A 22,473-nucleotide genomic window follows, 5' to 3' on the forward strand; every position below is an offset into this window, starting at 1 on the left:
AGCGTGGTCTTGTTTGACTCGATGCATGTGATTTCCAACCAAACGAGCTTTCACGGTTCTAGTAGAGGCTGTTGCTCGGCCGCTGTCGCCGGCTTCTCTCGTCGGCGAAACCTTAGCTTCGAGGGCCATGATCTCCAGTCATGCCTCCACAGCTTATACCACTCTGGGTGTTGCTTGTGATGTCTACGCAGCCTGATGATGGCGAAGATGATGAGGAATATCAATAGCAAGCCAAGCATCGTGGAGACGATTGATATGATGGCGGTCAGGCTGGTGATGGTAGACACTTGACAGCCTAGAGGCCGAGTGCGAATCTCCCACCGCCCCGCCCAGTGCGGGCAGATATTCTCATCGTAAGCCGGTGCTAGGGCAGGTATTGTGTAATTATTTGGCACGCAAGACCATGACTATGACAAGCGTCAACCAGCTGCTGTGTCAAGAGCTCGGCGAAAGGATGCTTACGAATGGGCACCAGGCGCAGTTGTCTTCGTGAAGGCAGCCTTTGCAGTCCTGGTGAGCCCAGCAGCGCAGAAGGTGCTTGTCATCATCCCAATCGACAGTTACGTTCATGGCTATAATATATGCAGATGTATTTACTTGCTGTCTTCGCAGAGTTTCAGCTGATTGATTGTGATGATAAGTGAACGAGGCTGGGAAGCCAATTGAGGTGGGGTTGACTCTTAAAGTCCAAGGTTGAGTCTACTTAGGTACTACCTAGATACCTACTTAGAACCTTGTCTTGGCTGCGACAGTTAGACAGAGCCGCAAACAACATCAAGCACACCACAAAACCGAGGTTTCTTTAGCCACTAACGAGGTGATATCTGATTTGCAATTGAAGAGCCTGGCCATTACATATGGTGATAGTACTTGAAATCATGCAATTCACTCATCCGGGGGTTACGGCGAAAACGGATTTCTCAGCCTATGCCGCCGATCTATATCAATAATGCGCTACGTTCAGGTAGAGCTATGCCATTAAGCCCTCACATATGCTAATTCTTTTTATGTCTCCTTGTCTTTTCCTAAACCCGTACCAAGTTCCTGGCCTTCCTCCGTTCGTCCTCGCTCAGCACCCATTGTATGCCCGTCTCCGGATCTTCAGCGGACAGCTCCTCCCACTCATCATCCTCCATGTTGGCCACCATGAGGATCTGTGTGACCTTGGCAAACAGCTCCCGCACACTATAATTCCCCTTGGACACCGTGCTGATAATGCCCGAGAAGTCGCGCTCCATGCGGATAGCGCCGAATGCATTGGTACGTCCCGCATAACTCCAAACTCGCTTTTCTAGGAGGCGGGATAGATACCGCGCAGTCAAGTCCAACAATGTGGTGAATGTGCTGGGGGTCATAATTCGTGATATCGGCTTCATGAGAGCATCCCATCCGTGCTCAAACCGACGGGACACTGCCTCTAGAAGCTCCTCCTCGTCTTCGTCATTCGCCTCGGCAAGCTCAGCCAGCTCATCCTCTGTGAATGTGTAGTCGACATCTCGGAAGGTGTCAGTAAGCACAGGTCGTAGGCGAGGCTTTACCACCTGGTTAAACAGGACCTGTATGCCTTCATTCAGGAGCTCTGTAGTTTTTGTGGAGAATGCCGAGTTCAATGTTGCCAGAGCGTTTGCTACAAAGATAGCATCACGCTCGAGGGGAAAGAAGTCTTTCAGCGGTGTGTGGGGCCCCGCTCCGTTCCTCTGGTCCTTTGAGGTGCCTAGTCGTGTGTCCACGATCCGCTCTAGATACTCGTTAGAGACATCGAGACTATTGATCAGCACGATGAAAGACACAATTTTGTCTTCGGGCGGGAAGCCGCTTTGTATCGCGGGCTTAGGGTATGATTCGTCGCGCATCTTCCTCTGGATCATGCGGACGAAATCCGAGCTGAGCACTCGCCCCACATTAGGTATAACTTGGGCGATCACATCTCTCTGAGACGTTGACATTGACTTTTGAATGACTGTATTGACAATGTACATGACATCGTCAACTGCTGATATTATGAATGGCGGATTGCTGTCGATAGGACTGTGCATGTTAAGCGACAGTCCCGTGGGAGGTTCATCTAGTTGGAAAGCCTTCTCCACTGAACGTCGGCAGAAAAAGGTCGTCATGGTATTGTATGGTTCTGTAAGCTTGCCAGAAACCTTTCGACTTAGGTTGGCTTTTGTAAGTACTTCTGGAGTGACGAGAGGGGCGTCTTCGGGCGCATCTGGCTCCTGGTTTTGAGTCAGCTAACGAAGCTCTCTCAAAAAAATTCTTGGGCATACCTTGCACTTCCCAGCGAGAAATCGTGAGTACAAGGACCACCGTCCCAGCATCACGGCAATCTCGCTAAGCAAACCGTCCACTTCCTTCATGTTTACGCCCTCGTCCTCACTGTCCCGCTGGTTGTTCGATCCACTACCGAGGGCTGGAGAGTTGACTCTTGGTGTTCCTGTTATGCCTCGTTGCTGAGGTAGCAAGCTCTGAACCAAGAATGAGAAGGGGTAGCTCTTCACATCGGTCAGTTTTCTATCAATTCCTCGCTCGTCACTCCAAGAATCAAGTATGATGCCTCCTTGGACATCGGCCTCCATCTGAAGTCTCTCGATGACTTTGACCAACTTGCCGGTGCCATAATGCCTTTCTACAAGGCCTCCATGGCCTTCCACGATTTGTGCGATATGTTCAAACAGTTTCGTCAAAGCGTTTGCGTAGAAGAAGCCATCTTTCCGCCCATGGCCGCCAGTGCCCTCCTTCAACGTAGATCTCGCCGTGCCCGCCACACCTTGACAAACATATCGGCCGTAGACGTCGAGCCCAACGTCTCCCCTTCCAATCAGAGGAAACAGCTTGAAGAACCGCGTGACCTTGGTCCCGTCCCCCTCCTTGGCGGCCTTCTCAAACTCCCGCAGGAACAGCCCGCACAGCGACTCCTTCGCGCTCTCGAGCGTCACCCACGGCGGATCCGGCACCTCGACGGTCGGCACCACCGCGGCCGCGAAGCCGCCGCGCACAATCTCCTCGGGGACCCTGCTCGCGCGCGCAATGTAGCCCGCCGCGGCCTCCCAGTCCTGCGGGGCGCCCATGCTGCCGACCACGCCGGCGACGCACGCCTTGAGCTCGGCGACCTGCTCGACGACGCGCAGCGTGTCCTCGACCCGCTGCTTCTCGAGGTCGAGCTGCCGCACCCGGCCCGAGAGCCGCCCCGCCGTGTCCGCCGCACCCGCCAGCATGGCGTTGCCGATGCCGCGCGCCGCGATGACCTGCGCCCCGAGCCCGGCACGCAGGTTGTCGAGCCGCCCCAGGTCGCGGTCGAGGTCCGCCTGCGAGGCGAGCATGGCGCCCAGGCGGGCGGTGAGGCCGTGCTCGCGGGCGTGTAGGGCTGCGAGTGCTGCGCGGACCTGGGCGGGCGAGGACGCACTGCGGATGGAATCGTGGTCGGTTATGCTGAGTACCGTGGCGGCAGCAATGTCGTTGTCGTGAGGCCTGGCGCCGCTGACGGTCGACCTCCGGTCCCTTGTGACTGTAGAGACGCCATTGGGGAGGGAAGACATCGGAGCGGCCGAGTCGAGTAGCGGCGCATAGCTGCTCGACTGTGTAGGTATAATGTGTCGTTTGTGGGATGTGAACGGTGAGCTGCTTGTTCTGTGCAATGCTGTGCTGTGCTGGCCCCTCGAATTAGCGTGAGTAGGCGGGTGAGTGGCCCGCTACGTAATTCTGTGGGCTGTGTCCAGTGGCTGCATCCAAGCGAATTTCAGGGGTCCCCGTTGAGCCTCATGCTTTAGGTAGGGGCGAGCTTGAATCTTGAATTTCGGAATTTATGCCACTGGACGACGCTTCTGTCTAATCATCCACTACACAAGCACATTATGCAGTTTGTGTGATATTAGTCGATTGTACAGTAGTGTTCTATGTGCAGATGAGGCTATGCTTGCTTATACACGTCTTCTTTTACACAGCTTGACTATAGCCACCAAGCCTCTTCTTCCCATACTTCAGCCATTTCCGCAATTCATCCGCCCAAAACACCGTGCTGCAGAGCAGAAGAAGGCCCACCAGGTCAAAGAATCCCAGAGCCTCTGTTTGAAAGACCTCCTGAAGCCATGGGAAGTATATAACGAGTAATTGGCCTGCCAAGCTGAGTGAAACTGCCCAGTTGAACAAAGCGTTGGAGAACAAGCCGACTTCGCCTCGAAGCACTGACTTAGACTCGGATCGACAGGTCAGGGCGTTAAACATGTCGAATAACACAAAACAGGTGAAAGTCATGGTTGTGTCGCGGCGGGTAACCTGTCCATCCTCAAGCATCTCATGCCTGTACACCATCATAGTACCAAACATGATGATGAACGCGGATGTTGCCACCCGTTGAATCAATTTGCGCGTGAGAACGGGGTCGTTCCGTTTCCGTGGAGGCCGGTTCATCACATCAGGATCAACAGCTTCAACACCAAGGGATTGAGCGGGAGGTCCATCCATAATAATATCTAGACATGATCAGTAGGCGAATCTTAGCTCGAAATGGATTAAAACTCACTGATCCAAAGAATCTGCATGGCATTGAGAGGTGATTTGAAACCCAAGCACGTGCAGAGCAACACCAACGATAGGCCAGCAGCGCTGGTGCTCAATTGGAAAGTTAGGAAATTCTGGATGTTATTGAAGATTCCCTTACCCTCCTCAATGGCGTGGAGGATCGTAGAGAAGTCATCATCCGTTAATATCATATCGGCAGCTTCCTTTGCAACATCTGTTCCGTGTCGACCCATCGCAATACCGATATCCGCCTTCTTCAATGCTGGAGCGTCATTCACGCCGTCTCCGGTCATGGCAACAATATCACCGCGCGACTGAAGCGCTCGGATGATCTTCATCTTGTGGTCAGGATTCGTTCGTGCAAAGATGGTGGTATTTTGCATCGCCAGGGCTAAGTCGTCCTCGGACAACTCATCCACATCCCTTCCTGTAAGTACGGGTTTCACAGACACCTGACTAGTACTGTGCTCTCGAGGTACGGCAATCTCCATACCGAGTTGTCGTCCAATTGCGACTGCTGTCGTTTCAGCATCGCCTGTGATCATGATTACCTTGACCCCGCCGCGCATCAGTCTCCTAATTGAGCGTCCGACGCCGGGTCGCGGAGGATCACTCATGCCAACAAGGCCAGCAAAGGTCAAACCCTTGTGTAATTCATCATGAGTCTGCGGATGAGGACTCTCACTTTTTTCTCCGGCCGGAGTGCCGCTTCGGCCCGCGGACGTCCCACCAGACTTGGCACGGCTAGACTTAGTAACTGGACCACTGGCAAAGGCCAAGACACGGAGACCACGGATCGCCATTGTCTCGGCTGCGTCGATCGCTTCTTGTCTGCGGATTGAATCCATAACGAATTCTCGACCGTCCTTTGTTATGTATGTATCACATGCCTCTAGGATTCGATCAAGCGCGCCTTTGATATAAGCAAACTCCTTGTCAGATTTCCCGCCGTCTGCACCGATGGTGACCCCCATCCATTTTCGTTCAGAACTGAAAGGAGTCTCAGTGACACGGGGGCCTATCGAATCTCGAACATCATGTTCCTTGAATCTGTCAAGGAGGTCAAGCATAGCGACATCTGTAGGTTGGCCTACCCATCGCGTATAGGTTGAAGCCTCATCTCTTCCTTGAGTCGACGAGAGCACGGCTTTGGCGGCAGCTCCATTCTCTGTATACCGTCGGGCAAGACGCGCATTATTGGCGATATTGCCGATCCGTAGTATTCTCAACGTGGCTGCATCTGGCTGAGATTCGGTAGCCTCATCGTCTGAATCCACATCGACGGCCTTGTCAGCACCGAAGTACCACATCTTGGCCGTAGTCATATGATTTGTGGTAAGAGTGCCTGTCTTGTCTGAGCATACAACATTGACAGAGCCCAAGGTCTCGACCTTTGGCATCTTTCGGACAATTGCGTTGTGCTTGGCCATACGGTGGACACCCAAAGCCAGGGTTACAGTAACGATGATTGGTAGACCTTCTGGAATGGCAGCAACTGCCAGAGATATCGAAATAGTGAAGATTTCCAGTAGCTTCTTCCCTTGAAGCCACCCTACAACAGATATAAGACCAATGACGACGAATGAGAACTTGCTCAGCTGTGCACCAAGCTCGTCCATAGAAAGCTGGAGCGGCGACCGAGGGCTCTCAGTTCCAGAAACACTGGTTGCTATAGTGCCAAACTGGGTGTTGCCTCCTGTCGCGAAGACAATACCTTGCCCATGACCTGACTTGACCAGAGTTCCCATGAAAGCGATGTTGTGTACATCCGGGTCAGTCCTGGGCGAATGTGGGGATTCGGTCTGAGTTGCGAAAGACGGGCTTGGGAGCTGTAGTGAGGTGCCTCCCAGCAGCCCAGCGGAAAGCAGCGTCCGCGACCGAGGTTCAGCTGTGACCCTCACAGGCTCAGTCTCTCCTGTAAGATTCGACGCATCAATGGTAAGGTCTGCGGCCTTGGTAACGCGAACATCTGCGGGTATGCGGTCGCCAGTAGTGAAAAGAATGAGATCGCCGGGCACTAGCTGGGCAGCCATCACTTTAGAGGAGGTAGCCTCTAAGATCTCCTCTGCGGGTGTCGCAGCACCCGAAGAGTCTCCATTACTCAATTCATCCTTGGAAGGCGGCCAATTTGGTGAGCGGGCACCACCAGCGGGTTTCGCTAGCTGACTGCGAATCAGGTGCGCATGATTCGGCACGAGATGGTTCAATGCCTCAATGGACTTCTCTGATCTGTATTCTTGCACGAATCCCACGGTCACCACGATTGTGACGGCCACAGTGATGCTCACGGCATCATCTACATTTCCCAGGAGAATCGATGCGCCGGCAGATACGAGCAGTAGCAGTATGAGCGGTTCCTTGAACTGTCCAATAAAGCGCAGCCATAGAGGCTCGGGCGGGTCATGGGGGATCTCGTTCGGACCGTGGTCGCGCAGTCTCGAGAGAGCTTCGGAGGGTGTGAGGCCATGCGTTAATGAAGTTCTTAGTCGGGAGGCCGTTTCGGCTTGACTGAGGAAAGAATACTCCTCCGCCACGCTCTTGAGACGGGAGTTAGCCAGTTAATTAGATGAGTGAGGGTTCAGGAGAGTGGTACCCGTGACTGCGCTGAAGTTGTCCGGAGATGTCCTGGGGAGCGAGAGCCTGATCGCTCTTCATCACCCCAAGTCGACAGAGGAGTGTTCACGGTAGGTGGCGCATTGTGTAAGGGGAGAACGGGAGGGCCGCTGGTCGAGCGGTCCATCTCAACATAGAATGTTCCGTAGGCGTAGGGGGGGCGCAATCGCACACGAGACCATCGGGAGACTCAAGGGCTCGATCAAGTCAAGTGCAGTGAGAGGTGAGGGGACTACCTGGGTAGGAAGATGGTCGCCAGACGGGGGAGTGGCCGTCAGAGAAGCCACACGGGAGCCGTGGATGAGGGAGAACAAAAAGCAGAGCTGCACATCAATTGCAAAGGATAGAGTTCATGTGCATCGTAATGGTTCCGTGGTGGGAACTGAGAGCTTCCGCGAAGATGGCTGTGCTGGTAGCTGCAGTGTTGCCGTGATGCTGCTGCTGACGACGGCTGCGGGTCTGTAGTCTGGTCTGGATTCTGGATTCTGGGTTCTGGGTTCTGGGTTTTGGATGTCGACGACGTGTAAGAATCGCTTTTCTTTTTTGGCGTGTCAGGCCTGTCCCGCTGACAATGGGACTACCTAGCTCCTAGGTACCTAAGAACCAAGCAATTGAGGCTGATGCCACGACGCGAGCCGTGCTGCTACAGGCATTACCCCCCCCTACAAGGTCGAATTTAGAGCAGGGCGATTGGCTACCGGCCGGCCAGCACCCCGTGTGCCAATTACGCACCGCATTAACGTTACCCATGGGCAGGCTCTTGAAGACGTCTTCCCCCTGACAGCTTGCAGCTGAGGAGCTAGATGAATACATCTTTTCAAAGGAACTTGTCGACCGTAATCTACGCAGCAAAATCGAGCACATGCCCAAATGCCAGAACAGTTCTAGTCCCCATGATCTTACCCTAGGAGTCCCTGAAAGGGCATACCTGGTGAAGGGTAGCCAATCTTCCAGGCAAGGCGTTCCTTATATTACACGATCTCAAGCTTCCCCAGTCACGCAAAGCTCAAGCTACCTAGGTACCTATATAGCAGGTGCTTAGAGTATAGACAATGCTTTCTTCATCGCCTAGAGTTTGCTAAGCTACTACAATAGAATGTGTAAAAGATATATATGTACACAAGATCAGTGGATAGTCATTAAGCAAGACACTATACAATAACTTTATTTGAGAACTTCAACGCCCATAGAATGAAGGCTTTCGGCCTTGGGGAATAAATGACTCGGTTCTCCTTTCGTCGACTTACAAACGAGAAAACAGTAGGAACACAACATCTTTTTCTTGAAACGGTAAGCAACGGTCATGCCAGTCACTCAGTACTATTTTACTGTTCGGAGTATTCTTTACAGGAAGTGCCCCATCAAGATCCCAGGCCGACCGTTTCGGCTGTGGCTGCATCACGAACCGGTTGCACGCAAGCCACCCGGTTTATAGGTACCGGTACCTTGGTCAGTCAACGTCAACAGCTTCAGTCGCTTGGATCCTGGATGTGGGACGAGTCAAGCTGCATCCGGCATTGGAATGGAGAAAACGGGGATTGTCCCTTAACGCTAACGTTAGCTGGCCGTTCTAAGCTACAGTATTGTTAGTCCAGTCCAGTCCGTGCACGTGACTGGGAGCGGACGAAAACTTTACGAGTGGCTGGGGAGCCCAGAAATTGGCGGCAGGCGGGCCACCCAGCCTCCAAATTTCCCGCCAGCAGGCCCCATCACCCAGCACTCAGCAGGTTATCAGCGACACTTGCGGCGCCAGGGCCCATCCACACGATTTCCCCCTCCAATTCTTGTCTGGTTCCCAATCTCTCCTTCCCGCCCGTCCGCTTCGTTGCTTTCATCCCACCGCAACGCAACGCAACGCAACGCAACGCAGACGCCTCTCCTTTGCTGTCGCTGTCGATTCGAGAGCCTTCATCATCAAGTGAGGCGATATCTCTAGACACGCCGACCGCTTGCGCCGCGTCTTTCGACGTCCTTTTCCGTGCAGCGTTCCAGGTCTCCAATATCAACGCGACCCGCATCCGTGGAAAACAACGCGCGCCTCCTTGTTTACCTCCGCCACTCTCCCACTCTCCCTCGCCCACTTCTGTCGCGTTCTTGCTTCGAACATCACGAGAGCGCTCGAGTCTGCACGTTTTGCTTCCCTTCAGGCATCATCATCAACTGTTAGAGTCGCCAGAATCATTACCGCGACCTCGTCGCCGCCGTAGCTACCGCTGCAAACACCATCACCATGTTCTATTCGACTACCCTCTTCCAGAGGAACGGGGCTCTGTCCCGGGTCTGGCTGTCGGCCAACATAGAGCGCAAGATCTCCAAGCAGCAGGTCTTGCAGGCCGACGTTCACGACAGTGTTCAGACCATTATTACTCCCGAGGTACCACTGGCTCTTCGCCTCAGTGGCCAGCTGCTCTTGGGTGTCGTCAGAATTTATAGCCGCAAGGCGCGTTACCTTCTGGACGACTGCAATGAAGCATTGATGAAGATCAAGATGGTATGTCATGTCACTCTCCCCTACCCATGTCGCCATCATTGCTAACCTTGATACAGGCCTTCCGGTCATCGGGAAACAATGATATTCCCGCCAACCTACATATCCCTAATCGCGAGGCCCTCTTGCTTCCTGATAGGATCACACCGTATGATAACCTCGATTTGCTACCGGGACCGGATGCCAACTTCTTGCTTTCTGCCGATCATGATATCACCGCAACTCCGGTTGGCCGCAAAGGTCGGGTCAGCAACCGAGACATTAACTTGCAAGAGGATTTCAACAACAGTCAGTTCTTGCATGACGCAACTCAGAAGGACGATGACTTGGCTATTGCACCGGATCTGGACGATCTAGACTTGGACCTGGACTTTGGTATGGATATCGATGAGCGACCAAGCAGAATTGACCAAAGTGTGGAAATGGGACGAGACGCGCCTGCACCCAGACCTGTCGAAGACGACATCTTCAGCGATTTCGATATTCAGCGTCCCAACAAGGAAACTCTCGGCCGCGATCAGTCACCCACTCTCGACTTTGGAAATGGTGGTGTGCGCATCGCTGATGACGATGGTGACATCAACATGGGCGACGATGACTTCCAATTTGACATGGCCGATCAATCCGCTGTTCCGGTGTCCGGCGTATCTGACCTCAAGCGCGCACGTATTTCTGAGTCGCCTCTGTCTGATATTGACGAGAACTTTGCCAAAGAGATGGAGCTTGAGTACTCGCGACATGTTAACAACACAGACATGTACGAGCCTGGAGATGATACAGAGACCACCGTTGTTCGCAACGCTCCCCAGAGAGCTAGAAAGAGGAAGATTATCGCACCGGACGACCAGACCATGTTAACAAGTGCGGTGATCAAGGAGCAGCAGTCGAAGCACGACAATATCCTGAAGCCCCAGGTGTTCTTGCCAAGAGATCCATACCTTCTGGCCTTGATGGAAATGCAGAAGACCGGTGGCTTTGTTGCTAACATCATGCTTGAAGGTCGAAGCACAAGCTGGGCTCCTGAGTTGAAGGGCCTGCTCTCACTCGAAGCTCTCCGACAACCAAATGAGCTGAAGCGCAAGAGAGATAGCGGTATTGCAGATATGGACACCGATCAGGAACTAAACGCCTCAAAGTCGCCCCGTCTTGACGAGGACCCATTCGGTGTGAACCAGACTGTGGCTGCCGATGGAACCATCCTGGAAATCCCTGGTGATGATGGTATGGTCCTCCACGACGACGATGACGGCCGCCCGCTGTCCCGCGACGGAGCTAGCTTCATGCCTGGCTTTGATGACACAACTGCACCTATTGTGCACCCAGCTGATAGCGGCCCCGTGTCAGTCGGCACAAAGCATGCCGTGCATATTCTGCGTGACCTCTTTGGATCTGAGGCTGCAACAAACGCCGAAAAGCGCAAGAAGACGTCCGTCGTCTTCCAAGAACTCCTACCGGAGAAGAAGACTACCAAGGCAGATGCCACAAAGATGTTCTTCGAATGCTTGGTTCTTGCGACAAAGGATGCCATCAAGGTCGAGCAGCCAGAGGGCTCCCTTGGAGGTCCTATCCGGGTGCGAGGCAAGCGTGGCCTCTGGGGCGCTTGGGCCGAGCGTGAAGCTGGCGGAGAAATTGATCAGGAAGAGGAGGCTGCTCCCATGGAGCCTCAACCGGCTATTGCCACCAGCTCGTCGGCAGTCGCAGTCTCAGCATAAAGTTGTTCGGTTATTGTTGATGGAATCTTGGCTTGTATAAACTAGGGGTTTGTTGGATTCATGTGCGTTTTACTTGTTTCCCACGACCAAAAGGCGTTAGGCGCGAGAGGTGGAAGATACCACATGGCTCAAGGAGGTCAGGGTTTGAACATCGTATGAAAATAGGGGGCTGGCTGGTTGGTTGGCTCAACTTTGTAGTGTTGGACGAAAGACCTGTGCGGCAGTCCGTACAGCTGGAGGCTTGGGCCTTGAAGGTCTTGTTGGTGTAGAGTTGTAGGATACCTCAGTCTCTGTAGATAGGTTATTCGAGCATTTGTCTACCTAATTGATCCGCATTCACATTGAAAACTCGTGTCTTGAACTTCGATGTAAAGATGTCGCCGCCTGGCCTAAACTACCTTGTAGTTTGAGAAACGCGATTTCAAACTCCAAACCGCGAATTTTGCCCCGCCAACCCCGCCAGATTACATCAACGAGCAACAGGCAACACTCTTTCAATAAAAGAACCTTGAGCAAGCAGGGTCCCCCTATCTTGGCCGAATCGATTCTCAAATTTACTCATCCTGTTTCTCATTCTACATCTTGAGAACCTAAAAGCATTCATTGCCTTCCCGCAGAAGAGTCAGAGACCACCACAATGCCAGCGCCGTCGCAGCTCAGCATTGCGACGCAGTCGGTGCAGAGACTGGTCAAGGAGGAGACGTACTACCACAAGGAGCTGGCGAGCCAGAAGGCGCGGATCGAGAAGCTCGAGGCGGACATTAAGGAGGGCAGCAACGAGCTGGATGACAATGCCGAATTCGTGCTGAGGCAAGAGGTACGTGATGTGCGGCTGTCCGTTTACGCCTCCCACGACATGTGATTGCGTCGACTTTCATGAGGCCAGGCTCACCTTCACACCCCCTGAGCATGTCGACATGTATGGAGCAGTACAGAATATCAGCTGACAGGACACATAGCAACAAGCCATGGACGAGACAAAGGCCGTCTTTGGGCCGCTGAGAAAGCGCATCACGGACGCGGTGCAGAAGCTCGAGGAGCAGATCGCCATCAGCGAGAGCGACGAGGGTGCGCCGGAGGCGGAGCTAACCAAGGCGAAGGAGGCCCTGCAGCAGGGGCAGGACGCAGTCAAGGATGAGGCATAGAAGCGTTCTTCTCTCTCTTTGCTTCCCTTTTTGACGTCGCGAGGGTTGGTAGCGTGGTTGACTATGGCATCGATATAGGAGGCATTCACAAACTGCCGCAGCATATCTAGTCATTGCTTGCTACTTTATGGGTATCACGTTTTACATGTAATTATTGTACATCTTTCAAAAGGGGGCCTTTGGCTTTTTTCGCTCTGCTGATGACTGGGATGGTTTTAAAAGCTAGAGAGCCCCTAATATCCATTACGTTGTCCCTCTGAGCGCTCGAAGATCGCTCTGTGACTTGACCTAGACCGCAGCCGCCTCAATGCTTGTGTTCGCATAGTTGTCAATCAAGTTGTATCCATCTTATCGTCGTCCACCTCCTGACCTTCGACTGTGATGCGAGGAGTATCTTCCCCTTGCGTACCTTCGATCGGAGTCTCACCAGCCCGCGCTGATTCATCCATAACAACATCCTCTCCTTCCTCTGTGTCTCGAGCCGGAGAACCTTCGCGGCTCGGGCCACGGCTACCATTCTGTGAAAAGCTGCCAGAAGCATCCGGCAGTGGCTTAAGCCCTTCATGGCCGCTAGGTGCAGGACTATCCCGCATCGGCGTCCTTCCACCAGTCGAAGCTGCTGCTGGAGTACCCGAACCATCGCCGCTATCCAGTCCGCGCGGCACGGCGGAAGCCGCACCACTATCTGGCCGAGGCGTAGCATTTCCACTAGCGATACCAGGTCTCGGTGTCTGACTTGCCTCTCCTTCCGCATCTCCGGCGCCGCCATCGCCGCCCTCATCGTCCATGCCCTCGCGTCTCTCCACCTCCTCCTTCTCGTCGCGGATGATGCTTCGCAGCCGCATGCTCTCGTCCATGATGCGCGAGAACTGCTCCTTGCGCTCGAGCCACGTGCCCGCGTACGTCTCGCTCTCGGCCTCCAGCTGGCGGCACTCCTCCTCGAGCTTGAGCAGGTTGGCCTCCTGCTCGGAGCGCACGCGCAGCAGCTTGTTGTTGGAGATCTTCTCGGCCAGCTTGTCGAACTTCTTGCGCTGCGCGAGCGTCGCCCGCGCCTGGTCGAGCTGCCCGCGCAGCTGCGTCGTGTTGTCGCGCACGCTCTGGCACGTGTCGAGGATCTGCACCCGCTCCGCCGCGTACTTCTCGCGCTGCTTCTCGTTCGCCGAGAGCAGGAACTGCAGCCGCGCAATGGTGCCGTCGAACGCGGCGAAATCGAAGGTAATGTCTTCCTTGAGCTGGGCGAGGTCGAGCGCCGGCGCCTCTCTGGTAGCGGAGGAGGACGCTGCCTGGTCGCCGTTGCTCTCGGGAGGCGGTGTCAACACCTGTCTCACTTTGGAGTTTGCGAGGCCATTGATAGCGCCGAGGCGTTTAGTGATACGTTTGAAGGGCTTCTCTTCGATGCTGAAGAGGCGCGATTTGTGAAGCTGATTTTCGTCGTCGACGTCGAGGAGCTGCCAGGACGCCATCGTGATGTGAGGAGAGCTGTCGCAATGGACAGGAAGGCGTTCTCGAAGTTCAGCTTCAGTATTTGACCATGGAGGGAAAGAACAGTGGCTTCCGCTTGCGCTTTGCGATGCTCGTTGAGCCGTTTGACAACAGGCTGAAGGTGACGAAAATTGAGTTTTGAGGTGGACTGGTTCGCTTGGATGAGTACCAAATTTCACGGGAGGTGAGGCTGAAAGTTTCAGTGGCCGGCATGCTATAACTACAGCACAGTAATAAGGCTGACGCAGCCCGGCCGGCTGGCGACAGGGCAAGCGGGGTTGCATCAGCCAGCCAGCCACTTAAGATGGCGCTACAGTGCGCTACGGGCGGTCGCAGTGCGGCTGCTTCAACATTGTGAACTTAACACTTACACATTTCATCCCAAGTAATCCGATGGCCACGACTATGCTTCTGGGGCAGACACCGCCATCTCGACGGCGTCGATCTTCCCATTCACTACAGAGACCGTTCATCTTGCGATGATGATCCTTCATCCCGGTCTATCTTCGCAAATACAATAATCTTTTGTAGCATTCGAGCTATCCGGATGGGACACTGCACTGAACCTCGTCTTTGGAGTGCCTGAACAAAGCCTACATCCCAGTCCACTACACCTCGACTTACACGTCTCGGAGCACACGATTCGGACCCCCTTTCTTCTATACTACAGACCCTCAAGTCAAAGAACTTCTCCTCCCTCATCAACCTCGACAGCCCTGTTAAAGAATCACTGAATTACTCTCTCTATCCAACTCAGCCGTTCACAATATTGTCCAGGTCACCATGGACGACATCAACATACCCGTCAAAGGGCCCCGGTCCTTATTTCAGATGTGCAAAGAAGTCTGCGTTCAAAACATTGCACAAATCACCGACCTCGGCGAATTATCCTACGAACTCGTCAAAGACATCCTCGAGAAAGTCCACAATGCCAACCAGCTTCGACTGATCGAAGCCAACTCGCCCCATTTCCTCAGCGAGACCGAGGGCCTCTGGCGGGCCTTGATCAGAAAGAAGTTCCCGTCTGAGAGCGCAGAGCATAGATATGAGCCGGATCTATTTAAGGACGAGTCCTGGGCCGACATCTATGACAGATACAATCTTGAGCAGAAGCAGAAGGATGCCGCGGCGGAGGCACAGCTCAAGATGGCATTTGCTGGTCTGAAGAACCAGAAGGAGCAGAGCACCACCAGGATTGTTGCTGCTAAGTCCCTCCCGAACATTAAGAAGGTGACGCGGAGTGGTGGCGGCTTCGGCCCCAAGAGACACGGCGGCCCCAGTGGCTCGAGCCGTCTAGCTTTCGGTGGAGGTAGTCGTACGACCGGTATCATTCAGAAAGCAAGACGGGAGGCTCGCGAAGCCGCCAACAGACGTCAACTGTCCACAGCCTCCGGCAGCCTTCTTGTTCGGCCTGGTCAGATCAAGGCCGCCCCTGAAGCTATGGTCAATGACCACCGCATTAGTGCCCAGCCCAAGCTCAAAATCGTTGCTCCGGGTAGGAACAGGAACATCTCGAAACGACCATTCGGGGAAGATGATCTACTAAGCAGAGAAGAGAGGCTGCGGCAAGCCAAGAAAGCAAAAATTGCTACAAGTCCTACCGAGAACTCCACGCTGGGTGCACACAACGAGGCCGTGGCTCGGACCAGAGCTTCGGTGCCACAGTCCACAGTATTGCCCACAAGGAAGATCCGCCGAGGTATACTGTCGAACGCCCCTCGGCCAAGGGAGGAGAAGAATATCAGAGTTGTCTCCCCGGATAAGGAAGAACCAAAGATCCTCCCCCGGGTCCCGGTCATCAACAAGACCTACACCCCGCCGCAACTCCTTCCTGCTAACCCACGACCGAAGGCGAAGCCCACCAACATTCGGCCGCCTCGAAGAACCCCAAGTCCATCTCCCCCGCATGGGCTCCGCGAGGACACACCCCCATACGCGTCCCCTGGCTCTTCGCCCTTGAGGAAGCCGGTCCAGCCCTCCAGTCCTGTATTAGGCGCAGCTCGGAGCCCAGAGAGAGGCCCAATGATGATGCCGCGCAAGAAGAAGCCCGCGGATATTTTCATGAAGACGAAGAAGACAGGTCGCTAAGCATCCTAGGTGTCGAGACGGGTGCTTGGGCTTAACGAGCACTGTAGAGGTTAGACTAATGCATGAATGACAGTTGGCACGGCTGGTTTAGAAGGTATCAGGCACAGGAGTATTGGAAGGACAATGGATACCCGCATAAGGATTGCGCTGATTGCTTAGGAACTGTACGATATGACACCGCGGATAGTCATGTGTCAAGCTCTGTAAGACATAGATCATTGAAACATCAAACCTCATGAAATCGTCCATCTCCGTCTCACGGCGCATATCAACACATCGTAATATTCATGCTGCCTTTTTCTCGGGCAGCAGACGAACGTAGAGTAGCGAGAAGCGAGTCGTATTTGCATGCAAACTCCGAGCGTATGAACATGCTCAAGCTGCGATATCTAATCCGTAGAATTCTTCCCTGTGCTGTCCGGTAAACGCCAAAGAAGATGCCTCTCTCTCACACACACACGGTCGGCGAACGGTTCGAGAAGACAAGACCATTCTCTGCCAGTCTCTCCTCCGCCTCAGCCTCCTCCTCCATTCTAGTCCCCCTAATCATGCTCGGTATGTTGTCGTCGTCCGTTCCAGAGGTAACGAGGCCCACGATATCAGCTGATCAGTAGACACTGAAGTATCTGCCTCCCCTAAGAGCGAGAACAAGATGGAGGGTAGCGCCTCCCTCGAGCGCATAGTCCGAAGCCGTCTTGTCGTCGACCCTAAAAGTAAGAGGTACGCCAATTAGTCCAAGTGCCTTATTGTGGGTTGTAGGAGGAATTGCATTCTATTCAGGGTAGAAGGGGTGCCTACATCTGCTTTCCGCCGAAAATCAGGCGTTGCTGGACGGGCGGGATGCCTTCTTTCTCCTCGACTTTCTCCTTGATTTGAGCGACCTGTCGGAAAAGCATTTGTTAGTGTCGTGAGAGAGCTAGCGGAAACCTTCCAATAACATCCATCAGCTAGGGCAGGCATACCTTGTAGTCGGGCTCGATGTCGAGCTCGATCTCCTTGCCGGTCAACGTGCGCACCCTGGGGGAAGAGAGTCAGCTTGTTTTGGATTTGCGCCGGGGAAGGAAGCTACGAACTTGATGAGCATCTTGGCAGTGGTTTGAAGTACGTGCTGCTGAACAGTTCAACTTGATGTGAGGACAAGAAAGGCAAGGACGGTCCACGGAGAGAAGGCGGAAAGGTATTTGTCAGGCCCAAAGGTCGTGATCTTCCCGTTGTGTTGGTAGGCAGTGGGAATCACTTGTGGCGGGGTGCTTTCATGACGGATGGTGGGGCACAGGGGATGATGGGCGGGATATGTGGGCACCTAGAGCTGGTCGCCCGGAACTAGGAGCTAGGTGAACAAACGGTACCGTTGTTGGACAGAGAGCCTCAAAATGAATCCTTTCAAAAAGGAAAGACCATTCAACAGTAACAAATCTGGATATTTAGAAACATGTTATCATGATTGCATAAATAGATGACTTGCTCCTAAACAACACCATTATATAAGATATTCCATCAAATCTCTTGTAGCTCTTGAAAGTTCATCAAGCGCAAGGCATTCAAAGGTCAAGATACTCAGCTCACGCGTAACAGCGTGGATGTAGTCACATTATTTTTACAGTAGAATTTTCCCTTTCCCTAACATACAGTGGAGATTCAGTCCCATTTTTGATCAGATGCTCACTTCTTGTTTTCTCCCTCGGTCTTCTCGAAAACATTGAGGCCCAAGCCTTCAGCGTCCAGAAGTAACCTGTTCTTGCCTCCTGCCTCCTGGATTGATTGCGCAATGGCTCTGGCATTCTCCAGCTTCTTCAACTCAACATAAGACTTGCTCTTCTTGATAGCCTCACCGATCAGCTCTGCTGAACGAGCCTCACCCTGTGCCTTGACGACCATAGCCTGCTTCTCCTGGCGAGCCTTGTCGACAACGAAAGCCGCTCTCTGAGCCTCCTGCTGGGCGACCTGCTTGGCTTCGACGGCGGCCGTAAACTCGGGTGAGAAAGCCAGATGCTGTAAACATGTTAAATCAGACATTCATTGTTACAGACGGGCTTGGAGAATACATACCGTGAGTGATACATCATCCAGCAGGATGTTGAACCGGGCAGCTCTCCGAGAGAGATTCTCTCTCACTAATCTGGCCACCATCTCTCTCTGGGTGATCAACTGGCTGGCATTGAACTGCGCCACCACGCTCTTCAGCACCTCGTTCACAATAGAAGGCAGGACTCTTTCATCGTAATCCTGTCCCAGAGTTCGGTAGATTTGAGGCAGGGCCTGGACCTCTGGCCTAGAAAGCACACGGCATGTGATGTTGACCATCTGCAGATCCTTTGTACCCGTAAGAGACGACACGTTACGCGGCTTCGCTCGGACATCATAGACAATGGGAGTCTCCAACCAGGGGATGAGGAAATGGGTTCCTAAATGAGGTCAGCTATTGAACCTTTTACGAGTATTTCGGCTTGCGGCACGAACCTTCTGTGTAGATCTCCTTGCTCACACCACTTATTCTTCTGTATTTGATTGCCCTGTGACCACCGTCGACGTTGAAAAGAGCGTTCTGCAAGACGTAGGCGCCAGTTCCGAGTAAGACAGCTCCCGCAACGAGTGCGCCAGCTCCTCGCGGGACGGGCGGCATGCCGCCGCCGGGGAAGCCACCTCTACCTTGCGGCTGTCTGGCGAGCTGCTGAAGCCGCTGAACATAATCCTGCATCGGGTTCCGATTCGACATGATGGCAGTTGTGTTGTGGCCGGAAACCACAATTTGAATCTTGGCGAATGTCGAATGGAGCTTTAGCAGAGCTTGATGAGAGCCGTTCGCGATCAAATCATCACTACGAGGTGATCCGTGCACCTGCACCTGCACCCACTCAGCAACGCCCTAGATCCCTGTATGAGTTGTGGGGCCGGAATAACCATCCGTCCGCAGAGCTTAAGCTACCTAACTTTACCTGCCGCATCAACACCTCACTAGAACTTATCACTCACTCCTTGCGCAATACAATTGAGCAACAATTAGTAGACGACTTGAGCCAATACTGGGTCATTACCCCTTGCAAGCTTACACCTCTTCCAGATACAGGAACAACAGCGGTTTTCGGCAGTGGGCACGTCATTGAAGTGTGGTTGCGGAAGGAAATTTCCAAGGCTTTGTTGCTACCTAGCCTGCTAATGGCAGTCATTGTTCAGTCCTTCACTTCCCATTGTCTTGAGTGACTGTGTCCTATCTACTGCTCTCCTCGCCCACCCAGCTCTGCTACTTTGTGACCAAAGAGCATTCAGTCATTGCTGTGTGGGGAAAGAATCTCCGCATCTCAATTGCCCATTTGCATTGGTTGTGTTTCATTAGTCTTCCAATATGTCGACCAAACCCCCCTCCCGGGTGGTTTTTGTGGGAAATATCCCGTATGGTATGTCATGCCTAGGACTCACAACTATGCAATAACTCACAGAACTCCAGGACTCTCAGAGGAACAAATCAGCGACATCTTCAGCGGCGCTGGAAAGGTGCTCAACTTCCGCCTCGTCTACGATCGCGAAACCGGGCGACCAAAGGGGTTCGGCTTCGCAGAGTACCCAGATGCCGGTAGGTTACTAGCTCCGAAGCAGGTTTTAAAGAAACGGTTACCTAACTTGGCTTTGGAACAGATTCGGCGTCATCAGCAGTCCGCAACCTGAACGATTATGAAATCATGGGCCGCAAACTGCGTGTCGACTTTTCGAACGAGGGCACGAGCGACGACAACAACGACGGAGGGAACAGCAATCGGAATAACAATCAACCTGCCGATCCTTACGCAAATCTGAACGGCGCGGCTACTGCTCAGTCCACCTCCCTACCACCTCTCCCGCCTGGCGTGCAGTTACCCCCCGGTGTCACAGCTACGGATGCCATCTCGCGCACCCTGAATACCCTCCCTCCCACTCAACTCCTTGACATCCTCCAGCAGATGAAGACGCTTGCGACGAACGACCCCGCGCGTGCAACAGAGCTCCTGTCACAGGCTCCACAGCTGAGCTATGCCGTCTTCCAAGCGCTCCTCCTCATGGGCCTAGTGTCGCCCGAGGCAATCAACAGCGTCCTGCAGCCGGGCAGCATGGCCGCACCGCCCCCAGCGCCGCCCGTTGGATATCCTCCGCAAGCAGGCTTCCCTCCCCAGATGGTGGCTACCAACACGCCGCCGGTCTCGAATCCGTATGCGCCACCTCCACCAGCAGCTGCTGCACCACCAGGCCAGGATCCCGAGTCTCTGATGGCGGCGGTCATGCAGCTGCCGCAGGAAGTTATCGACCAGCTGCCAGAAGCGGAGAAGCAGCAAATTCTAGCGCTGCGGGCGGGCTTCCAGGCCCAACAAAGGTGATGGCCTCTCAGGCTGTCTTCAGATGCTTCTTAAGGTACCATAACATTTCTAGTACTGAAATTACACAGAGGTACTAGAGGAATTATACCTGATTTTGTCTCGCATGGAAGAGGGAGCGCGACTTCGTTCCCATGCTGTATGTTATTGGCGTTTCAGGAATAAGGGGCGGAATAGTCAAAACGGAAATACCTCGTCGGAAGTGTGAGGATAGGGGTCACTTAGCAAAATTTGGCATAGAAAACTTACATGGCAACTACATCGTACGCGGAATCGGGTTATCATGATTGTCCTCAGAAAGTGACGCGAGCTTAAGCACTAGTAAGTTGTATGAGTGTAGGATAATGGCTATCCATTCTGAGCCAGTGATTTTCAGTATAGTATACAAATCGTGTAGACCATGCAGTGCCCATATTCCTAAGCCAATACTTCTATGCGCATGCGCTCGTATCCTGTGATTTTGGCTATTGCACTATCGCTTTTGCGAACCCAAAACAATATCTTGTGTTTTAGCGCCGTATTGCGCCAGTTTGTGTACAGAGAAAATGGGTGATATTGTACGGAGAGGCTTAGACAAAGGATCGCCCTCCGGAGGGCCGTACAAGATGCAACTCATACAATCTTGTAAACTTTCTTAGCGATGAAAAAGCAGGCAAACCCAAAGAAGAGCAGGCCGGCAGTAATGGCCCAAAACCACTTCAGGTCTCCCTCGTATTCTTGGCCTGGCACCCACACGTTCATGCCCCAGAGACCTGTTATGATGTTCATGGGTAAAACGATTGTGCCGAGGACAGTCAGCTTGCCCAGTACGTCGGCAGTCTCTTCCTGTCGCTCGTTCATACGAATGTTGATCTGGGCTAAGTAGTTGCCATGTGATCTCGCGAGAATCCTATCAATTACGTTAGCTAGTCTGCTATGTCTTCGGACTTTGAAAGTGAACATACTTCTCATAGTGACTCAAATTCGAGGTCATAGTCACGATGTGATCCTGGATATCACCAAGGTACAATCCAATTTCAGACCGCGGTGCAACTTCCCATTGCTCGTTACATCGCTTGGCGAAGCCCTTGATTACATCTGCTTTGTTGCCCAGCAGACGAAGAAGTCCCATGACTTTCTTGCGGCAATCACCCACCCGCCGAAGCATGTCACGGCCTGTTTCGCCGCCCGAGGTTTCCGCTTCGGATTTCTTTTCGTTATACTGTTTCGATTTCCCAGGATGTTCGTCAGAGTGCAGCTCCAGAATAGCGTCATCAATATCATCGACCTCATCTTCTACATTTTGAATCAGAGGGACAAAGACATCGGTAATGTCATCGATAATGGCGTATGAGATCCAGTCCGAGGACAGAATCAGGTAGTCTCGAAGCTGCCGGATCCGCCGGCGAACATTTGCCGCGTGGGGTGTCATTGAGAAATGGAAGCTTATCACGCCTTCGCGGAACACAACGACATACATATTCACAGGTTCCAAGAAGTTCTCGCTATTTTGGTCCTGGTCGAAGGTGCGGTAGTTGACAAAGTAATAATGGCGGAAGAGTTCGACTTTCTCCCGCGCCTCCTGCAGCATGATATCTTCTGCTGTGAGAGGATGGATACCGAAAGTCTTTGATAGGACTCTCATTTCAGCTTCTGTCGGGCTTAATATGTCAAGCCACCACACAGGGCGGTCCCCATATCGCAGTGGTTTCGGCGTGGGCGGTTTCGCAACCGGGGGCGTTGGTGATATAAGTCCCCCGGGCGATTTGGGATCGGCCGGTGTTGCATTGCCAGATGGTTCCTGTGAGCTCGCGCCCCTCTCCTTAGGAGGAACAGGTGAGAATGTACCATCTCGCCGAGAGTCTACATGTGTCTGTGTCGTGGAAACAAGGGAAGGCTGTCGTGTCGGCACTTTTGACTCGCCATTCTGGCCACCCATACTATGACGGGTATTATAGTCCGAAGGATGTCGCTCATCTTCCTCCTCTTCGCTGTCAGAAGAGTCTTCCAGCAACGGCGGATCAGGTATGAAGAGCTCTCTGAAGCTTCCTCCGGGTTGTACCAACTCGGATATCGTTTGGCTGTGGATCGTACTCTGGAAT

General features: G+C 53.3%; 8 protein-coding genes across 8 annotated transcripts; 4 read left to right on the top strand and 4 right to left on the bottom strand.

Moving 5' to 3' along the window:
• Positions 1-1,025: 1,025 nt before the first annotated feature.
• UCRPA7_128 (putative calcium-transporting atpase type 2c member 1 protein) lies at positions 1,026-7,218 on the bottom strand (the record flags this gene model as incomplete). Its single annotated transcript, XM_007912726.1, has 5 exons — positions 1,026-2,219; positions 2,271-3,570; positions 4,190-4,472; positions 4,523-7,056; positions 7,205-7,218. The coding sequence occupies 5 exons, from the start codon at positions 7,216-7,218 to the stop codon at positions 1,026-1,028; spliced, it is 5,325 nt and encodes a 1,774-aa protein (XP_007910917.1).
• Positions 7,219-9,364: 2,146 nt separating this feature from the next.
• On the top strand, positions 9,365-11,334 carry UCRPA7_129 (putative double-strand-break repair protein rad21 protein; the record flags this gene model as incomplete). Its single annotated transcript, XM_007912727.1, has 2 exons — positions 9,365-9,625; positions 9,682-11,334. The coding sequence occupies 2 exons, from the start codon at positions 9,365-9,367 to the stop codon at positions 11,332-11,334; spliced, it is 1,914 nt and encodes a 637-aa protein (XP_007910918.1).
• Positions 11,335-11,971: 637 nt separating this feature from the next.
• UCRPA7_130 (putative tubulin-specific chaperone rbl2 protein) lies at positions 11,972-12,479 on the top strand (the record flags this gene model as incomplete). Its single annotated transcript, XM_007912728.1, has 2 exons — positions 11,972-12,151; positions 12,294-12,479. 2 exons carry the CDS (start codon positions 11,972-11,974, stop codon positions 12,477-12,479), a joined length of 366 nt encoding a protein of 121 aa, XP_007910919.1.
• A 332-nt stretch (positions 12,480-12,811) lies between these two features.
• On the bottom strand, positions 12,812-13,942 carry UCRPA7_131 (putative tho complex subunit 7 protein; the record flags this gene model as incomplete). The annotated part of the gene is made up of 1 exon (XM_007912729.1): positions 12,812-13,942. The coding sequence occupies one exon, from the start codon at positions 13,940-13,942 to the stop codon at positions 12,812-12,814; it is 1,131 nt and encodes a 376-aa protein (XP_007910920.1).
• Positions 13,943-14,792: 850 nt separating this feature from the next.
• On the top strand, positions 14,793-16,049 carry UCRPA7_132 (putative rna polymerase ii transcription factor siii subunit a protein; the record flags this gene model as incomplete). Its single annotated transcript, XM_007912730.1, has 1 exon — positions 14,793-16,049. The coding sequence occupies one exon, from the start codon at positions 14,793-14,795 to the stop codon at positions 16,047-16,049; it is 1,257 nt and encodes a 418-aa protein (XP_007910921.1).
• Positions 16,050-17,711: 1,662 nt separating this feature from the next.
• UCRPA7_133 (putative prohibitin-2 protein) lies at positions 17,712-18,765 on the bottom strand (the record flags this gene model as incomplete). The annotated part of the gene is made up of 3 exons (XM_007912731.1): positions 17,712-18,041; positions 18,099-18,454; positions 18,510-18,765. The coding sequence occupies 3 exons, from the start codon at positions 18,763-18,765 to the stop codon at positions 17,712-17,714; spliced, it is 942 nt and encodes a 313-aa protein (XP_007910922.1).
• A 627-nt stretch (positions 18,766-19,392) lies between these two features.
• Positions 19,393-20,395, top strand: UCRPA7_134 (putative rna recognition domain-containing protein; the record flags this gene model as incomplete). The annotated part of the gene is made up of 3 exons (XM_007912732.1): positions 19,393-19,444; positions 19,495-19,620; positions 19,683-20,395. 3 exons carry the CDS (start codon positions 19,393-19,395, stop codon positions 20,393-20,395), a joined length of 891 nt encoding a protein of 296 aa, XP_007910923.1.
• Positions 20,396-21,004: 609 nt separating this feature from the next.
• On the bottom strand, positions 21,005-22,016 carry UCRPA7_135 (putative -like mg2+ transporter protein; the record flags this gene model as incomplete). Its single annotated transcript, XM_007912733.1, has 2 exons — positions 21,005-21,281; positions 21,337-22,016. 2 exons carry the CDS (start codon positions 22,014-22,016, stop codon positions 21,005-21,007), a joined length of 957 nt encoding a protein of 318 aa, XP_007910924.1.
• Between the last annotated feature and the right edge of the window lie 457 nt (positions 22,017-22,473).

This window comes from Phaeoacremonium minimum (genome assembly GCF_000392275.1).
Source record: "Phaeoacremonium minimum UCRPA7 unplaced genomic scaffold PA7_03_scaffold_7, whole genome shotgun sequence".
In the NCBI taxonomy this organism is placed as follows: Eukaryota; Fungi; Ascomycota; class Sordariomycetes; order Togniniales; family Togniniaceae; genus Phaeoacremonium; species Phaeoacremonium minimum.